General features: G+C 42.2%; 2 protein-coding genes and 2 long non-coding RNA genes across 8 annotated transcripts in view; 2 read left to right on the forward strand and 2 right to left on the reverse strand.

The window, feature by feature from the left end:
• The window catches only part of SDHA (succinate dehydrogenase complex flavoprotein subunit A), a 29,588-nt gene extending 28,396 nt beyond the window's left edge, over positions 1-1,192 (forward strand). For all 3 annotated transcript variants that reach the window (XM_083582895.1, XM_083582896.1, XM_083582897.1), the window contains one exon: positions 202-1,192. In XM_083582895.1, coding sequence (XP_083439021.1) covers positions 202-288 — 87 coding nt within the window. In that variant the 3' untranslated portion in view covers positions 289-1,192. The remainder of the gene's footprint in view (positions 1-201) is intronic.
• Positions 1,032-6,337, reverse strand: LOC310748197. The gene is made up of 2 exons (XR_014541188.1): positions 6,143-6,337; positions 1,032-5,885 (listed from the first exon to the last, which is right to left on the reverse strand). It is a non-coding gene; the product is annotated as an uncharacterized lncRNA (long non-coding RNA).
• A 222-nt stretch (positions 6,338-6,559) lies between these two features.
• FH (fumarate hydratase) lies at positions 6,560-18,269 on the forward strand. 3 transcript variants are annotated; one of them, XM_083583163.1, is made up of 10 exons: positions 6,560-6,732; positions 10,892-11,026; positions 12,134-12,244; positions 12,910-13,086; positions 13,674-13,856; positions 14,083-14,248; positions 14,916-15,119; positions 15,853-15,980; positions 16,821-16,974; positions 18,076-18,269. In XM_083583163.1, exons 1-10 carry the CDS (start codon positions 6,619-6,621, stop codon positions 18,216-18,218), a joined length of 1,515 nt encoding a protein of 504 aa, XP_083439289.1. In that variant the 5' UTR covers positions 6,560-6,618; the 3' UTR covers positions 18,219-18,269. The 3 variants fall into 3 exon arrangements, with proteins under 3 accessions (XP_083439289.1, XP_083439290.1, XP_083439291.1); XM_083583164.1 differs by lacking the exon at positions 6,560-6,732 and adding an exon at positions 9,592-9,835; XM_083583165.1 differs by lacking the exon at positions 6,560-6,732 and adding an exon at positions 10,572-10,745.
• On the reverse strand, positions 11,031-18,069 carry LOC310748179. Its single transcript, XR_014541166.1, has 2 exons — positions 17,036-18,069; positions 11,031-11,359 (listed from the first exon to the last, which is right to left on the reverse strand). It is a non-coding gene; the product is annotated as an uncharacterized lncRNA (long non-coding RNA).
• Positions 18,270-19,402: the final 1,133 nt, after the last annotated feature.

Here is a 19,402-nt window from a genome sequence, read left to right on the forward strand (position 1 = left end):
GAATCCTGTATATCCAACATACTGCTTTTGGTAGTGTGGGACTTGTTTTCCAACTAAAAGAACTCAATTTAAAGAAATTTTGATTTCTCTTTTGGATTGTAATGAGGTTGATTCATTTTAAGTGCAAAATAATAAAGTTGTAGCTTGACTCTTGCTGTGCAGTCAGCTTTCTAACAAAGACAAACAACTGGTTTTTTTCAGGTTACTCTGGATTATAGGCCTGTAATCGACAAAACCCTCAATGAAGAAGACTGTGCAACAGTGCCACCAGCTATTCGTTCCTACTAGTGACTATCACTGAGTTCCTTGTAAGTTTCCTGGTAGAGAAGTGAACATCATGCAGCTTACTACTAGACAACTGTAATGCATTAAGTTTGAGAGAATCTTCATTTGCAGCAGAATCCAGGAAGCTTAGTATATTGGCCCATTGCTTCATGCGTTAATATATCATGGCAATACAGAGCTCATGCAGCAAAGTAATCTCATATTGTCTCTGCTTGAGTTTGTAGGTTTCTCTAAGTAGCTGGAGCTCTGCACGCAATTCGTATGTATTACCTTTATTTTGACTGTGCAATTTTGTATTGACTTTCTTAGAGTGATACATTAAAAGAGTAAATGCAGTATGGTGGTTAAGAGAAACAGCAGCATTTATCCAATAGTTGGAAGTACTTACACCCATTGAAATGAAAGGGTTTAAGTGCACTTAACTATTGGATTGTGGTCTTAGAACTTTATAATTCTCTACATTTTACAGTTCACATTACTTATTTAAATCACAGTTGCTGCAACTATAACTTGTGAACAGTGTCAAGCCTAAACCAAATATCATAGCAGATCCATAAAAGCTTGGTAGGACTTTTCTGTCTGTTGGCAGACACTAAAAATTTAAAGAATCCAGCTCTCTCTCCCTTAAATATCTTTACCTAGGTGAATAATACACTGTTGAGAATTGAAAGTTGTATATCTGGCATTCTTTGTAAGGCATTCTTTGTTTGGAGTGTGTCTCTGAAAAGGGTCACAATGTATAGATGGATATTCTTTCAGAAGCTTCAGTACTGTCGTATCAGTATCATCTGAAAAATCTGAAACAAAGTTTTCCTAACTGCTTTCTGATTTCATTGACAAGTGTGCATATTATGTATTTACTTTGTATTTGTAAAAATCCAGCACATTAAATAGGACAAGAATATAAGTACAGCGTGTGCCAGCACTGAAACAGTTCTATCAATTTCTCCATTAATGTTGTTCAACATGTGTGTGTTCTTGGATTTCACAGATTAATTTTTTGTAATTAGAATTTTAGCATATGCGGAGTAATTTCTTTCCAGAAGGCTTTTCTCCATGAGTAAGAATTCCAGATATCTTTAGTGCAAACATGCTTTTTATTCACCCCTGCCTCTCTGAAGATGTTTAAAAGGGGATGGAGTCCCCTTTTATGCAGAATCCAAGAACACCCCAGAAATAGTAGAACATAAATATTTTATACACACGTCTCTGGCTGTACATGTCTTAGGTAAAGGTAAAGGGACCCCTCCTGACCACTAGGTCCAGTCGTGGCCAACTCTGGGTTGCGGTGCTCATCTCGCTTTATTGGCCGAGGGAGCCGGCGTGCAGCTTCCGGGTCATGTCGCCAGCATGACTAAGCTGCTTCTGGCGAACCAGAGCAGCGCTGTTTACCTTCCTGCTGGAGTGGTACCTATTTATCTACTTGCACTTTGATGTGCTTTCGAACTGCTAGGTTGGCAGGAGCAGGGATCAAGCAACGGGAGCTCACCCCATTGCGGGGATTCGAACCGCCGACCTTCTGATCAGCAAGTCCTAGGCTCTGTGGTTTAACCCACAGTGCCACCCGCGTCTTAGTTCACAAATAAAAGCTTAAAATACAAAAATTCATGGGGAAATTATGAAAAAAGAGGCTTAATTGTATAAATTCCCAATACAGCCCTGTATCGTGAAGTTTCTAATATTTGATGCTTTATTATACTTTTATATTTTGCTAGAAGCCACCCAGAGTGGCTGGGGAAACCCAGCCAGATGGGTGGGGTATAACAACAACAACAACAACAAAACAACAACAACAATAACAACAATAACAACTGTTGTTGTTAAAACTGCATACAACTTATAAGTGAGGTTTGCTGTCTCTCTGGTATATACATCTAGGATGTACTGGAAAGCTTATCAAGCCCACTGACTGTTAGCCCTTTCTGCTGATTCACATCAGGAAAAATGGTACTGCCACACTTGGCTTTGAACACACTGCAAGTGAATATGAGGCTCTTGGTAGCACACCGTTGGTGGTTTGTTACTCCTTCCTGCTGAAGGTTTTAGGCTAAAAAGAGAATGAATACCAGAAGTGAATGGCTGGCTACACAGATGATGTCTTCAGAAAAGGCTTGCAATATTGTACCATGATGGACTACTGGCCAAAGAGAGGTTCCACACCACAAGGGCTGAGAAGAACATATTTGACTGATTGGTTTGGTACCCTCCCAAACACACTTTCTGAGATGCTTGCTCTGGAGAGAGAAAATGCTATATTTATAAATGGAGCATTTGCACCTATCTATTATTTAAGCTATTTATACTGCATAATTAAAATTCAGAGTAAGACAATACCTTTTATGAAGATCCACCAAAATTTCACACTGTAGTGAGAGTTTCCCAGAACTTTTCCATCAGGCTGGATGTTACACAATGTTGGGTTGGTGGAGAAAGAGAAAATAGCTGGCTTTATGTTTAAGTGATAAAGCTGGGTGTTCTGTGCCACCCATTACCTCTGCCTTGTGGCGTCCATGTTATCCCCAATACTCCTCAACATCTACATGAAACAGCTGGGGGAAGTCACTGAATATTTGGGATGTGTTGCCATCAATATGCTCATAGTACACACCTTTACCTTTCTTTTCCACCTACAACTCCCAGGGAGTCTGGGACACTTGTGAAACACCTGAAGGACCAGGTATACATCTTGGAACTGCTCTTGAACTCACTGCTTTCTGGAGAGGCACAGGTAGGGCAATAGCCAGTAGTGCAGCTCAGGCCCCATCTGGAGTGGTAGGACCTGGTCCTGGTCGCTCATGCTCTCCTTGCCTTCAGATTGGACTGCTGCAATGCCCTTTATGTGAGGCAGCTTCTGAAAGCAGCTCAGAAACTAACTGGTGAAAAATACAACTGTTGGGATGCTAATGAGGGCCAGAAGGTTTGAACACATTTCTGTTGTTGCATTGTATTTCTAGGCCCAACTCAATGCATTCGTATTAATCTTTAAGGCCCTAAACCAGGCTTCCTCAAGCTCGGTCCTCCAGATGTTTCTGGCCTACAACTCCCATGAACCCTAGGATGATGGTCAGGGATGATGGGAATTGTAGTCTCAAAACATCTGGAGGGCTAAGATTGAGGAAGCCTGCCCTAAACAGTTTGGGACTGGGTTACCTAAAGGACTGTTTGCTCCTTTATGACTCCCATCTCTTGCGGGTGCGCAATTAGCGCCAGTGCCTTCTGTCAAGAGTTTGGGTGTAATCATCGACGCCTCCCTTTCTATGGAGTTGCAGGTTGCAGCTACAACAAAGGCGGCATTTTTCCATCTCTGCCGTGCTAAGCAGTTGGTCCCTTACCTCTCTCACCCTGATCTCGCCACTCTGATCCATGCGACGGTCACCTCCAGGCTTGATTATTGTAATTCACTCCTTGAAGCTGACCCAGAAACTCCAGCGGGTGCAGAATGCCACGGCGAGACTCCATATGGGGTATTCGCCGCGGGATCACATTCATTCAGTGTTATACCAGCTTCACTGGCTCCCAGTGGAGTACAGGATCAGGTTTAAGGTCTAGTTTTAACCTTTAAAGCCCTATACGGCCTAGGACCCTTGCACCTACAGGACTGCCTCTCCTGGTATGCACCCACGGAGGACCTTATGGTCTGCAAATAACAACAGCTTGGAGATCCCGGGCCCCTGAGAGATTAGGCTGGCCCGGCCTAGTGGAACCCTCTGCCACAAGAGATCAGGGCCCTGTGGGATTTGACATCTTTCCGCAGGGCCTGTAAGACGGAGTTGTTCCGCCAGGCCTTTGGTCAGGGCTCAGCCTGACTCCCCTTCTCTTTCTGTATAAGAACTAGTATGAAAGAGGCCTCCCAGCATTCTCACAGGCCCATATAAGAACAGCGTAAACAGTTAAGCCTAATGAACATTTACTGTTCCCAACCCTAATCCTGCGGAAAGCCAACTAATTAGATTTTAATTTGATCCTGGCTTATTTTTAGGAGGTAATTTTTGTTTGATTTTATACCAGTGTTATATATTTGATGGAAGCCGCCCTGAGCCCAGTCTTGGCCAGAGAGGGCGGGATACAAATAAAAGATTATTATTATTATTAATGTCATGTAAGATTGAGGTCCTACTTGATATGCTAGCTGGTAAGATCTGTTAGGTTCCAGTTGCTGAACACTCTTCCAGTTAACATTTGCTTGGCCCCTTCCATTCTGGCATTCAGTAAGTCCTTAAAATTATTTTTACCACTGCCCTTCCTTAATATAGTTTTGTTAATCCAATTCAGTATCTCTCACGCACCTACTTCTTGTCTGTATTTACTATGTGCTTTATACCCTGCCTAGGGTTCTGTTTTATTTCTTTCTGGATATTGGTTTGAGAGCTTGGCTCTGAAAAGCAATCAGTGGAGCAAATAAAAATAAAATGGAAATAAAACCTGTGTGGGTCTCTGCCATAAGATGAAATATGGGAAGAGCAGCAGACTCCCTTAAGAACAGGGCTGCAAATCTGTAGTCATTTGCCTGGACATAAACCCTGTTGAACTCAATTGTGATTTCCTGCTCAAACAGGCAAACGATTGCACTGAAAAATAAGGACATGGTTGCTTATACAACAGCCTTTATTTTAATTTTATATTTCATAAAATTTATACACCACTTGATTGTAAAAAACAACAACCTCAAAGCAGTTTACAAAAAGATAAATCAAGAAAAAACAATACATTAAAACATAAAAAGTTAAAATTACTAAAACATTAAACCACACCTCAAGCATCTGGGTAGACTTGCCTAAAAATGTATGCTTTCAGCAGGTGCCAAAAAGTGTTCAGTGAAGCGTACAGTGCTGGATTTCAATAGGCAGGGAGTTCCAAAGTGCAGGTGCTGCAAATGCAGAACTGGTGTTCTGTGGCACCTGCAGCAGTGCCAGTTCTGCCAATCAAAGTGGGCACATGGGGTAACGTAGTTGATTAACTTTAGGCATAGTGAAGTTAAAATGCCTTATAACTATTTTCTGCCATGTTGGGATCTCAACCCAACCCAACTACAAGTTATTATTTAATTAATTTGTTAGTTGCTTTATTATTGTTGTTTATTGAGTTTATTATTTATTGAATTTCCGGAGGTCTCAGGGCGGCTTTGTCTTGCCTGGGGAACCCAAAGTGATTTAACAAGCAGTTAGTTGTGAAACAGCTTCTGCATCTAGTCCTTTCCCCCCCTTTAGTTACAGAAGAGAACTGGCAGCAATAGTAGTATAGGAAGCAAGAAAACCATAAGCAGAAGGGGTGGGGAAACTTAAACTAAATAATGGCCCTTCCTTCAAATTCAAATATAACGATACTCAGGGAGAACCACAGTTTTTACAACAGGTGGCAGGAATTGGTAAAGGTAAAGGACCCCTGGACGGTTAAGTCCAGTCAAAGGCGACGATGAGTTATGATGCTCATCTCGTTTCAGGCTGAGGGAGACGGCATTTGTCCACAGACGGCTTTCCGAGTCATGTGGCCAGCAGGACTAAACCACTTCTGGTGCAACGAAACACTGTGAGGGAAACCAGGGTGCACAGAAACACTGTTTACCTTCCCGCCACAGTGGTACATCTATTTATCTACTTGCGCTGGTGTGCTTTTGTTTTTTTTTATATGAATATTTATTAGATTTTCCAATTTTATATAAACACAAAAAAAGAACAATATTAAAAACAATTCAATTTCAATAACAGTTTTTCAATCACATATTTCTTTGACTTCCTCATACCTCCCCTTCTTGTTCTCTAGTTCACCTTATTAATTCAGCAAATCCTAATCTCTTAACATTCCTTTTAAAATAAAACCTTATTTTCCATTCAGCTTTTTTTTAAAAAAAAATTTAGACCTGGTGTGCTTTTGAACTGCTAGGCTGGCGGAAGCTAGGCAGAAGAACGTCGGGAAGCCCAAGAGGCTCAGTGGCTTGGACCACAGCGCCACCCACATCCCAAAGAAGTGTTCCCTGACCGGGAATCGAACCCATGCTGCAGCGGTGAGAGCGCCGAATCCTAAGCACTAGACCACCAGGGAATTTGTGGCAGGCTGGCAGCCAGGAGGGAGCGCGGCAGAGAATCGCTCCCGCGCGTGCTCATTGCAGCTGGCGCATCGCGAAGCCGCAGTTTCATTGGCTGTCCTCGTCGAGCCTGCCCCTTTTGCTTTTTTTTTTTTAAAGCCCTGCTCCGTTTCCTTGATTGGCTCGCGCAGGCAGCATGGGGGCGGGCGAAACCCTCCTTTCCTTCCACCCCATTGGCTGCGACTCCGCCCACTCCGTCCTCCCCCTCCCCCCTCCTTCCTCCCGCGGCGCCTCCCTCCGCAGCCTCCGCCATGTACCGCTCGCTCCGCTCCCTCCAGCGCCTGAGTTGCGCCAGGGGCGCCGCCGTCCACGCGCGCCAGAGGGGCCCGCCGACCTGCAGCCGCCTCCCGCAGCCACGGAGGATGGTGAGCCGCGCCGCCCCCCCCCCGCTGCGCGCGCAGTGGAGAGAGAGAGAGGGAGAGAGAGGGAGGCGCAAGGGCGCCGAGAGGTGACCTTTGCCGGCCTCTCGCGGGACAGGCGCCTCCTGCGCGGCTGAGGGAAAAAGCGGCGGAGGATCAGGCCCCTTCCCGCCTTTGGGGGCCTGACGCGGCCTCAAGTTTCTCTCTCTCTCCACATATATAAATTTTGAAACTTCCATGGCTTTTATTATTACCGCTTTCGCATTCTCCCTCCCGGGGGGCGGGCGGGCGGGGCTCCCCGGCATTTAGCCCCCACAACAACCCGGTGAGGGAGGCCGGGCGGGATTCAAACCCGGGTCCGCCCCCCCCCCACTGATTTGTTCATATGGCGTCTCGGGCGAGGACAACGTTTGACGGCCCCTCCCTCAAATATTCCTCATTTTCACAGTAATTCATTTTGGTACAGCTGCTTTTTCAAACGGATCTGTTCAGTGTTGCTGTTTTGCGCCCCTTTGCCTCCCTGCGCGTGGGAACCGCCAGCAGCGTCCCAAATCCAGCGCTGCTCCCCTCCTTAGGATGCCAAGCACTCTGAATTGGGAACTGGCCCCCTAGGAAGAGAGAGGCTTGCCCCCAAGTAAAGATGAATATAAAAGTACCTTGTTTTTAAGGCCTGCGGTGGTGGCGGCTGTTAAACACCCAAGGTTCACAACATAAAAACACAAAACTACATTAGGTGGTACACTGGTACTTTGGGTTACAGATGCTTCAGGTTACAGACTCCGCTAACCCAGAAATAGTACCTCGGGTTAAGAACTTTGCTTCAGGATGAGAACAGAAATCGGGCAGCGGCAGTGGGAGGCCCCATTAACTAAAGTGGTGTTAAGAAGATTTCCAGAACGGACCTCCAGAACGAATTAAGTTCTTAACCCAAGGTACCACTGTATTTGTAACCTTTGTTTCTTAGGGAATGTGAGTGGGATTGGGCTGCATGAGTGTGAGCTGCTTCAAGTCTCACTTCATCCCACTACTACAAGAATATTTCTGGTGTTTGCTGGACCAAAGCATCCATCACCCTCAACCTTTAGCCATGCTGGCGGTTGCAGGCAGGTCGGCTGCTCCTGCACCTGCTGCTTTGGGGCTGCTGGTCCTTCCCCTCCTGTGAAGTTCTTCCTGGCACAAACCTCTATTGTCCCTTGGCCCCAAGGCTGGTGGTTCACCCAAGTGAACCGTGACATTATTCTGGCCAGGAATGCAGTAGGGGTATGGGCTCCCCTAAAAAGCAGGGTATTCTGTACCCCCTTAAAAAGATACAGAAGCTCTGATTTTCCTCCCCTCCTCCCTATTTATGGGGGTTTCTTCTGGTCACCTTCTGTGTTAATGGTAATGTTATAATTGCCTCTGAGCAACTTAACGTGAAGTAGGGTGAGCCCCTTAGGTGGTAGAACTAGGAAAAGTTCACTACTGTATATTAATATTCTGGTACGCCATGCAAACTGAAATATTTTATTAAAAACCAATTTAGTAAAGTACAGTTGTATTTATTTAATACTTACGTTTTAAGATGAGAATACCATACGTGGAATGAATTTTAAGGAAATGAAGTATAGAAAATTTAATATTCTGCTTTTAAGCAGAGCACTGCATTCAATTTTTTTATAATAATCTAAAGAAGTTAACTACAGCTTTGAAACTGCCCAGTTTGAATGGGGTTGTATCCATTCATTGTGTTAGGAATTAATTTTTGAAGTGATGTATTTCTGAAAATTGATTCTCCGCCCCCCCCCCCCCGGCACACAAGGTTTTCTACACTACATCACTGGGGACTGATAAGGCTAGATTTGGCTTCTTGGCCACTGTTGCTCCAAGCCAACTGTCAAATGAAATAACCGTTTTCATCAGTTCATCAGCATTTAATTCTTTTTGGCTATTTGTTTAGGCTGTGCATGCATACAGTTGTAGGTGAGCACTTCCTGATAACTGTCCAGCAATAACATGTAACAATAACAATAACAAATGCAGCAGTTGTTCCAGCGACTGAGTGACAGGTCACACTAGTTCTTGACGTTTATTGAACATTATTTTCTGAGGGAGAGTTAGAAACTCATTACAGCATAACATTCTGATCTTCTAAGCTAAATAGGCTACTTAAGATGCTATTTTAAAAATCCCTTTACATTAACTTGGTTGTAGGAAATGGAGTCTTTTGAAAGTAATTCTCCAACCTCTGACACAGTCACTCTGGACAAGTCTGTGGCTTGTGTCTCTTCCCTTTTCTTGATGTCTCTCCTCCCAACACACATTCCCATGACTTAGTAATAGTGTGACATTTTCCCAAGGTTTCTGAAATAACAATATTGCATTTAGAAATGTGCCTTAAAACTGTGTGACTTTATAGCAGTGTTGAAGATATATCACTAAATATAATGATTCAAAATCCTGCTAATTATTATTATTTAATTAAAGTGGTACCTTGGGTTAAGTACTTAATTCGTTCCGGAGGTCCGTTCTTAACCTGAAACTGTACTTAACCTGAAGCACCACTTTAGCTAATGGGGCCTCCTGCTGCCGCCGCACGATTTCTGTTCTCATCCTGAAGCAAAGTTCTTAACCTGAGGTACTATTTCTGGGTTAGCGGAGTCTGTAACCTGAAGCGTACCACTGTATTTGAAAGTTAAACTTACAACAATTGCATTTTCCAATAAACCTTGCTAATCTCATGTAATTTGTGATGCAATCTTTTACGTCACAACAGTTAATATTTAAAAGGCAAAAGTACAAATATGGTTAAGTTGTTTGACCTCTGAACTGTATCTTGGCAAAAAGGCACAATGGAGAAACATGTCTGTTTGGTATTGTTATCGGAGTTTGAGAACAGCAAATTGTAAGAACTTCATAGTAAAATCTGTGGCTGAGAAGTAAAACAATTCTACAAACCTATATGCATGATCAATTGTTCCTGTGAAAGTGTGTACTACTTGAGATAACCTGATCAGAATGGTCCATCCCAAAGACTGGTGGATCCAGCTGAATTTTGGACATCTCTATGGAATTTCTCTTCTTGTCATGCTTTCGACTTGTTCAGCCTGAGAAATGTGGACAGGATTTCTGGGTATGTGTTGTTGATCACATGCTTTGCTTGAGCTTTCCTATCCTGCCTAACTAAAATGACTAGAGTGGAGCAGGATGTGTAGACAGCGGAAATGGTGCAAACCTTATTAAGTAACACAGATCCCTTGGAAGAGAGATTGAGTTGTAGCTCTGTGTAGGGAATAGTGCTCTCCTAAGAGCTCTCTGTTCATGTTTTATTTGTGGTCAAGGACAGTTTTTAACTCTTTCATTTGTACAGTTGTAAATTTTCAGAACATATTTTGTATAGCCAGCCATCCAGCTATATCTGTATCTTACTGTATTTGATTCCTTTGCTATGGTTTGTGGCTGATGCAAATAAAGATTTTATCTATCTCTCTGCACACTTAACAAAGTACATTTCTCAGGAATCAGAATTAAAGTGATATGATACTGCTTTAAATTAGAGCAGATGTGGCCTGCATATCATTAAATTAAAAAAATATATATTTCTGAAGACTGAAAGAAAAATGTGCCCCACTTTCAAGGTTGTCTCCTGTACATAAGATTCTGTTACTGCTCAATTATTGTTCAAGCAGAATCACACTACTAGACATATTTTTTGGCAGAAATAAAATGTTCTAACAGTGAACTCTTCCATTACCTGGCTAGGATCCATAGAATTGTTTATGTGAGGCTCTTCTGTCCTAGGATAATTGCTGACTCCCCGCTCCCTTTGAACCCATGATATAATCACCAACTACTTCTGAACCTCCCATCAGTTTCAAAATCAGATTCCCATGCAGCTGGGGAGGGTGCTTTTGGACTTTACATCTAAATACTTCCCTATTGGGCTCAGGGAACTAGTTTGATCACAGTACTCTGGCTCCTAGCAGCAGAAGTTTTCTTTTTGGTTCTGCTTCTGCCCATTGATCCACAGAATTTGAACCATGGTGTGTATTATGACCCTGGTGCCTTTTCTGATAAGATACTTTTAAAAACAGTAACTTTCTGGCATTCTGTGCTAACATTTAAGTGTTTCTATTGTTACTAGGAGAGGTCTCTTCATTTTAACTCTTGATTTTTTTTCCTTCCTCAGGCCAGTCAGGACTCATTTAGAATAGAATATGATACCTTTGGTGAACTCAAAGTTCCAAATGACAAGTATTACGGTGCACAGACTGTGAGATCCACAATGAATTTTAAGATTGGTGGAGCAACAGAACGGATGCCAGTGAGTAATTGAAAGTTGAATTTATTCTCTACAACAGGTGTGGGGGAGTCCCTGGCATGGGTTCCAACTTGGATGGTGTGGCCATTTCCCCCTAACAATTCTCTCCTGCCCCACACCTAACATTATATGTGACATCAGGAGTGGGGCAGGTAGAAATGCTGCTGTCAAAGTAGAATTAGGCGCCTTAAAGTGCTTCCAATTGTTGCTTGGCAAAGGTGACTTGCTGTCAGTGCCGACCAGCCGATTGGCCCTTTCAGGAAGCTGGTTGCTACTGGCTACACTATGAAGTTCACCACTGAGAACTTCATAGCATGCCTGATCCCTGTGGGCTTCCTGTAAGAAGAGAAGAAGAAGAGTTTGGTTTTGATGTCCCGCTTTATCACTACCCTAAGGAGTCTCAAAGCGGCTAACAATCTCCTTTCCCTTCCTCCCCCACAACAAACACTCTGTGAGGTGAGGCTGAGAGACTTCAGAGAAGTGTGACTAGCCCAAGGTCACCCAGCAGCTGCATGTGGAAGAGCAGGGATGCAAACCCGGTTCACCAGATTACAAGTCTACCGCTCTTAAACACTGCACCACACTGGCTCTCCACACTGTAAGCACTCAACAGGTTATCGGTGCTCTCAGGAAGCTCTCTCGGATCTGCACTTGCATCACTACTGTAAGCACAAGGGGAAGCACCTGACATGATTATGGTATCAAGATGATTGACAGGTGGTATACCCTGGCCAGCTGTCATAATTATCTGTGAACTGTCAATCCTGTTTTTTGCCAGTGCTCTAAAAGCAAGCTTGGTGTCTCGTGCAGTATAATATCACATAGAACTGAAAGAGGTTAATTTTTGACAAAAATCTTCTATTTTGAAAGTTGAGACTGATGGGGGAATGTGTTGCCCTAGTATGTTTTCTTACTGGTTAATATTGTTTTTTTGATTCACATATAACTGCAACAATTTTTGGTCCTATCAATAGAGTACAATGTGGGAAGTGATAAGAATGCCTGGCTGTATCAATTGGGCTTGTTTAGAAGGAAATAATGCAATTAAAATGGCTTCCTCTATTTTATATGCATGTACAATATCACCATTCTTATTTTTTAAAATCTTAGGTCCAAGTAATAAGAGCTTTTGGTATCCTAAAGCGAGCAGCTGCTGAAGTAAATCAGGATTATGGCCTGGAGCCAAAGATTGCCAATGCCATCGTGAAGGCAGCAGATGAGGTAATATTTTAATATAAAAGCTCTGCATAATTGAACCAGGATTGATGTACTGAATTCTTTGCAGATATTTTCTTGTCTTCTCAAAATGATAATGCCTTCATCAGCCTGAGATGCAAATAATGTTCCCATGGTCCTTTTGCATTGGTCAGAATGTTTGGTGCTGCCCAATGTCAGTTGCATGATACTGGTCACAGGCACTGTGCAAAGTGGCAAAGAGTGAGGCAGGCTCTTTGAAACAGCCTCATAACTAGTTAAAAAACTCGTCGGGCTCCTTCCAGTATCATTGTTTCGTGTAAACCTTCCTTGTGGTAGCGTTTAAATATTTTTTTGACTAGTACTTTGCTCATGCTAAAATTAGTCTGAAACAGTTAACACAGCAGAAAAACCTATCTAGATTGGATCATTCTTCTCATCCTGCTTTAAGATATTTTGCAGAGGTATGTGATGATATAAGGTTTGCATTACTCCTTTGAGGAAGAAGCATGTAGTGTGGTGTAAACACACCTCATCACAGAAACTGAATGTTTTAAGTATACAATATGGAGTTTAAACCTAGAGCTTTAAAGGTGTCTATTCAATGTTATCTCATTTAGTAGTTCAATAGTGTTTCATATAAATTAATGGCTGTGAAACAATGTGTAACAATGATAAATGTGTTTTTGTAGGTATCTGAAGGTAAATTGAACGATCATTTTCCTCTAGTGGTGTGGCAAACTGGATCTGGAACACAGACGAACATGAATGTTAATGAAGTCATCAGTAATAGAGCCATTGAGATACTGGGAGGTAAACTGGGGAGCAAGGACCCAGTGCATCCGAACGACCATGTTAATAAAAGCCAGGTCACTATGTGCTCCTTCCAAATATTCTTGCTGTGTGTTTACATTACATATTATCTACTAAAAGGTCAAAATATTTATTTATCAAATGGGTTTTGTTTGATTAGGTGCAAGGTGTTTCAAAGGGGGGAAATATCACTTCAGTTGTTGGCATGCTGCCAATGACCAAAACATTCTTGAACAAAAATAAACTATGAACTATGAACAAACTATGAACATCCGATCTTTAAAACTTATCAGATGATTATTTGCTTGGGATGCGGAATTGCTCTTTGTGTTGTTGCATATAAACAGTGATAAGGGAATCACTAATTGATTGCTACATCCGAATGTCACATACTGTGTGTACATAAAATCACCCCCTTTTTACCTATATGGAATTTCTTTCCATTAACTGACCTATACTGTGTCAAGCTTGGGACTCTTACGATTTGTGTTCCTGATTTTGCTACTGGTTGTGGCATCATAAATAGGAGGAAGTGTCCTTTTTACATGCTTTTGAGTGTTTTCCTACATTGAGCAGTCTAGGAACAGATAAATAGTGAAAGAGATGTTCAGATAACAAGCATCTTGTGTTTGCATCTTCTCAGAGCTCAAATGACACGTTTCCAACAGCAATGCATATTGCTGCTGCACAAGAAGTTCATGAAGTGCTGTTGCCGGGGCTGCAGAAGCTTCAGGATGCCCTTGATGCCAAATCAAAAGAATTTTCCAAAATTATTAAAATTGGGCGTACTCATACACAGGATGCAGTTCCCCTTACCCTTGGGCAGGTAAAAAAACATTTTGACAGTTTAATATTGTATGAAAGTTCTATTTTTCTCTTGGAAGGAGTGGGGGGGGGACTCATTGCAAACATTAACTTTGTTTCCAGTCAAAAGGCATATCTTTGACTAGTGATAAGTGGCTCGTTTATGTTAAATTCTCACATGGAATGAGAATAATCTGGACAATAATATGATCTTGTTTGGCTATCCCTCTTTTTTTTCTCCTTTGAAGGAATTCAGTGCTTACGTGCAACAAGTCAAATATGGAATCACTAGGATCAAATCAGCCATGCCAAGGGTCTATGAGCTGGCCGCTGGTGGCACTGCTGTTGGCACAGGACTGAATACAAGAATTGGTTTCGCCGAGAAGGTGGCTGCTAAGGTGGCTGCACTTACAAGTAAGGGAGGACATGAAGGAAACTTCTGATAGCCTCTTAGAGAATTGAAATATAATTGTCAGAGGAAACAACAAAGCAAAAGAAATGGGACAGTAACTGCCTTTTCTAGAAAGAAAAAGCAGTGCTATATTCTGTAGCCCCTTCTCTCCGTGTTTCATCTACCTAAGCTTCATTGTACATTGGTGTTCTGCTGTACCAAAGGCAGCTGGTGACTGGATTTATCAGCCTGCTATTTCCTGCATCAACAAGGTTATGAACAGATAAAGCTTGAACTATATTCTTCAAATGAACCATCCAAAGATTTTTAACTGCTGGGGGAGGACATAGGAGCATTGGAATCTGAAGCACTGGAGGGTAATGGTCTAATTGTAGCAATACCTTCTTAACACCCCGGTTTCCAGCATTAGATTTAATATAGGTAATTAGATATTTTGTATTTAATAAATTGTTTTCCTTTGCCCATTAATTATTAGCCTGGGAGCCCTTGGAGATAAGAGTACCTAACTTTGTTTATAGATATCTGCCCAGAGCTGATTATAAAGTGAACGGTCGATATAAAATGTTTTTGTTTTTTAAGAGCACTTGAGCTATTAGTATGTGCATCAAATGCAAGAGTCGATGGATGGGATGCTCATGTATATATATATATATATCATTCTTTCATTAGACTTGCCCTTCATTACTGCTCCAAACAAATTTGAAGCCCTTGCTGCTCATGATGCCCTGGTTGAACTGAGTGGAGCAATGAATACCGTGGCTTGCAGCCTGATGAAGATAGCTAATGACATCCGTTTCCTGGGTTCTGGACCTCGATCTGGTTTGGGGGAGCTAATCTTGCCTGAAAATGAACCTGGAAGCAGTATTATGCCAGGTACAGTGTGGTTTTTGTTAATTTTGTGTTAATAAATAATGAGCTAGCATCTTTGACCATACATTTTAACGTACAACTTTACATATTTTTCAGTTTTTGCCTTCAAATATATATGTAAGCAGTACTGTTTTTTGCTGCCAGTTTATGGAAACGGGGTGGAGCAGTCTGTACTGACACAAAAAATTATATATCAAGATCATTTGGAAAAACTGTGGTAACAGATTATTCATGAGTAGTAGATGATATTATTGTGTCTTCAATAATTCTGGCAGATGTTCCAACATTTAGAACCATATCAGGCTTGTATTTTTGAACAATTTATTCTAGCTGCAGACTGCTAACATAACTTGCATGTTGCATAAATTGCTTGTATTTTTAGTGAATTCAAGTGAGGACTGATTTACATTTGGCAGGCACACAGTATTTTATCTTACGGTAATTGTTTTTCTCAAATTATTGCTGTAATTAGATCTGCCTTTGAAACCATGCCATTTGGAGCTATTTGCTTTCAGTAGAATCTTCAGTGTTCTATTATCTACATAGATGTGCCCCAGGTTCTGTATGATCACATCCAGTGTTGGGGGTTTTTTGGTACTAAATCTTTTAAATAATACTTTAGTAGCTCATTTGTAAGAGTTCCCTTTAAGAGAAGAAATGAATGGTTTTTTAAAAGTTGGAGAGATACTAATTTGAGGTCTTTTCCTTCTCTTCTCTCCCTCCCTGCTTTTTACAGGAAAAGTGAATCCTACTCAGTGTGAGGCCATAACCATGGTGGCAGCTCAGGTGATGGGGAATCATGTTGCTGTTACAGTAGGAGGCAGCTGTGGCCACTTTGAGCTGAACGTCTTTAAACCCATGATTGTACGTTTGAAGTTCTAATTAGATGACCTAGATGTCATATTTTAGTGCATGGTTAGAGGGGCTTCGTAATTGTAATGAGTCGATAATTGAGTTGTGCTGGAGTCGCATCTTATGCACGAGCTCATTTTAATTTTGGGCCCTAGCATTGCATTACAGGAGTGGCTAGCCTGAAAGCCTTATCTTACCATTTAAAAGAAATGTTTGGCTACTTCCATGGGATCCCCTTGCCTGCATTGTTGACTTCCTCCCCTCCCAATCTTCCTTGGTTCTAGTGTGTGGAAGGGTGGAAATGACCGCAGGCTATGGATGTGGAAAGGGGGTCTTTCCTGTTGAGCAAGTCTTAGATCCAGTGAATTCAAGGCCTCCCCTGCCACATCCCCAGAACTTCCCATGTTGGAACCTAATGCCAGCTACTGCCAGAGGGAATCCCTATTGGCACATGCCCACTGAGCTTTCCACAGGCGCGCGCGGGGGGGGGGTATTTCTGCAGTAATGGCTGTGCTATGGGAGGGACACTTCCATGCAATCCTAACCCCTTCCAACTCTGTGGATCTGGGAGCTAGTGTTGTTCCAAAAAACTTACGGACATAAAAAATTTAAACTTGGTTATTATTTTGTCAAACTGCAATTCTGGAGTCCTTGTCAAAAAACCCACAAACCAGTTGCTTTACTATAGGCTTCTTAAAATATCAGCTATTGAGATTCCATATCCAGTTGTGTTAAAAGGGTTAAATATTGCCGTCTTGACTTTTATTGAACAGAAAGTGAAAATGTTGTATAGCAGCTAGTCTTCTAAATCGGCACCTGTGATTTTTAATTGTATTTTAATATTTCATTTAGATTAAAAATGTGCTACACTCTGCACGACTCTTAGGAGATGCCTCTGTTTCTTTCACTGACAATTGCGTGATTGGAATACAAGCCAACACAGAGAGGATCAACAAACTAATGAGTGAGTCGCTCATGCTGGTGACTGCCCTTAATCCCCACATAGGTAAGTGTCTAACACATGCCAGTCTTGACTCATGTGAAGTGCTTAAAATGAATCTAGTTACCTGCTTGAGCAGATTTCCAGAGACCTGGAATGCTGGCCTTGGTACGTCTGTAACGGAAGGAGGGTAGGTTATGGTCCAGTGGGAAATGTAAAGACTACACATAGAAATGTAATAAAAGGGGGAAGAGCATTAATTGTGCCAAACTTCCCAGAGCTTTAAATAACACAACTGTTTCACTATTTGAATTCTAATCTAACACCCAGATACTGATTGCAAAGAAGGAGAGGAACATAACAGTGTGCTGGCCTGGAACATGAGAAGCTGCCATATAGCTAGTCAGACCTTCAGTCCATCTAGTTCAGTAATGGGCTACCCTCAGTGGCTGACTGAACCTGCATGAAGCTGATGCTCCACTGCTGAGCTATGACAGCTATTCTTGCTTAGAAGTAGCTGCAACTTTAATATACAATACTTTGTAATTGGTGTGATGTTGACTGCTCAGAGACAATCTTCTTTGGAGTTGAGGCCCAAATGAATGTATTGATAGATAAAGGGCTGTCACTGAAATAGCAACGCTGTCTCAGGCTCTCTCCTCTTCCACTAGGGATTCAGTGTGCAGTGTAGATGTCATTACGCTACAGGTTTCATTGTCTGCATTTTCATGAGCAGCATCCATATGCTCCCAAGGACACATAGTACAGTGGTACCTCTGGATACGAACACTTCTGGTTGTGCACGCGTCAGGTTATGAGCTGCACTAACCCGGAAGTAGTTGCTCCCCGATGCAAACTTTGCCCTGGGATGCAAGTGGAAATCGCATGCTGGAGGCGCACGTGCAGTGGGAGGCACACTTTCGCTAATTTCGCCTCATGTTAAGAACAGTTTCAGGATAAGAACGGACCTCCGGAACAAATTAAGTTCGTAACCAGAGGTACCACTGTAGTAGCAGTTACTGTTAAGTTTAGAAAGCAGGTGACTTCGTCGTTTGGTTTCTCATTGACCTAAAAATTATCTTATATGACTTCTCCTTTTACATTATGTGTGTAAAGGCTGTTCATTAAACACAATAAATGGAACTGACTGACTGACTTTTACATTAGGCTATGACAAGGCGGCAAAGATTGCCAAAACGGCACATAAAGAAGGGTCGACACTAAAAGAAACTGCTATCAAGCTCGGATTTCTAACATCAGAACAATTTGATCAGTGGGTAAAGCCAGAAGATATGTTGGGTCCTAAGTAACTGTGACAAATGTAGTACAAACAAAATAAATAAATTGTATAAAGTAAACAATTTTATCATCTGTTTCTGTTATGAAACCCGTTGCATTTTGTCTCTGAAGTGGTGGGGCCTTCTATGGTAAATATATAACTTTGTATGTACTTCAAATATCCTGATGAAAATGCATCTTGTTTACAGGCAGCAGTGTTTTTAAAACGGCCCCCAAATTATTGCGAAGTTGAATTTATAGGGCTGTTTGTATTCATAAAATCAATAACATGCTAAAGTCAACATGTCTTTACTAAAAATATACACATTCATAAGCACCAGCACACAGATGCAGTTAAGCGCAGTGGAGGTTAAAACAGACACTCCTTAAAAAGCTGAATGATGTCCCCTACCTTTAGTCAGGCACCAACACTGTATAGCTTTGCTTTATCCTGAAACAAGTGTTGGTGCCTGATGAACCCATAAAGGGAGGGCATTCCACAAATGGGGCACAACCACAGAGAAGGCTCTTATCCTGCATCATTGTTATAAATGAACTTCATCTGCATAGAACTCAGAAGAGCTGCCTCCTCCTTCTCCAGGTTTGTTGCTGAACTTGTACAATCAAGAGAGATAACTATGTTTAACAATGTAAAGGCGCACTAGAAACCTGCATTGTATTTCATGTTTGCTGCAAGACAGTGATTAGCCAACCTGTGCTTTTGTCACTCATCTGCAGGACAATTACTCCATCACTGTGGGGGAGAAAGAGTGATCTCTTGGAAGATGGTGGTGGTGGTGGTAGGGAATACAATATTGGGAGCAGAACAGCACAATACAAAGCAGGTGGCAAGGGCCGCTCTGAATATCTGCAAAGCTCCACTGCAGCACTGTGACAGCATACAAACTGCTTGATTCTGCTCCACTCTGGCAGCCATTTTGTGACTGGCGCCCACAGCTTTTTCAAATCCTGTAACAGACCTACTGTTGAAAAAGACTGGTTTACTCCCTGTGACAAAGGCATATTAAACATTATTTGTGGAGAGAGTGGTTAGGAAAAGCCTCAACAATAATACTGCAAGCAAAGCTTGTCCAAAGAGGCTGAGAGAGGATTCGGGACAGACACAAACTAGTCTGCTTGAGAGCCAAGGTGCCGCAGTGCTTAAAGTGTCCAGCTCTGGCCTAGGGGAGACCAGGGTTCGAATCCCCCCACACAC

Source organism: Podarcis filfolensis (genome assembly GCF_964270895.1).
Source record: "Podarcis filfolensis genome assembly, chromosome: 13".
NCBI classification, from domain to species: Eukaryota; Metazoa; Chordata; class Lepidosauria; order Squamata; family Lacertidae; genus Podarcis; species Podarcis filfolensis.

What these genes read in the sequence shown, in the direction of transcription:
- FH (XM_083583163.1), top strand. Translation starts at nt 6,619, where the DNA reads ATGTACCGCTCGCTCCGCTCCCTCCAGCGCCTGAGTTGCGCCAGGGGC. An exon ending in TAAGGTGGCTGCACTTACAA is followed by an intron (nt 14,249 to 14,915) that starts GTAAGGGAGGAC and finishes TTCTTTCATTAG; the next exon opens with ACTTGCCCTTCATTACTGCT. An exon ending in ACGTCTTTAAACCCATGATT is followed by an intron (nt 15,981 to 16,820) that starts GTACGTTTGAAG and finishes TATTTCATTTAG; the next exon opens with ATTAAAAATGTGCTACACTC.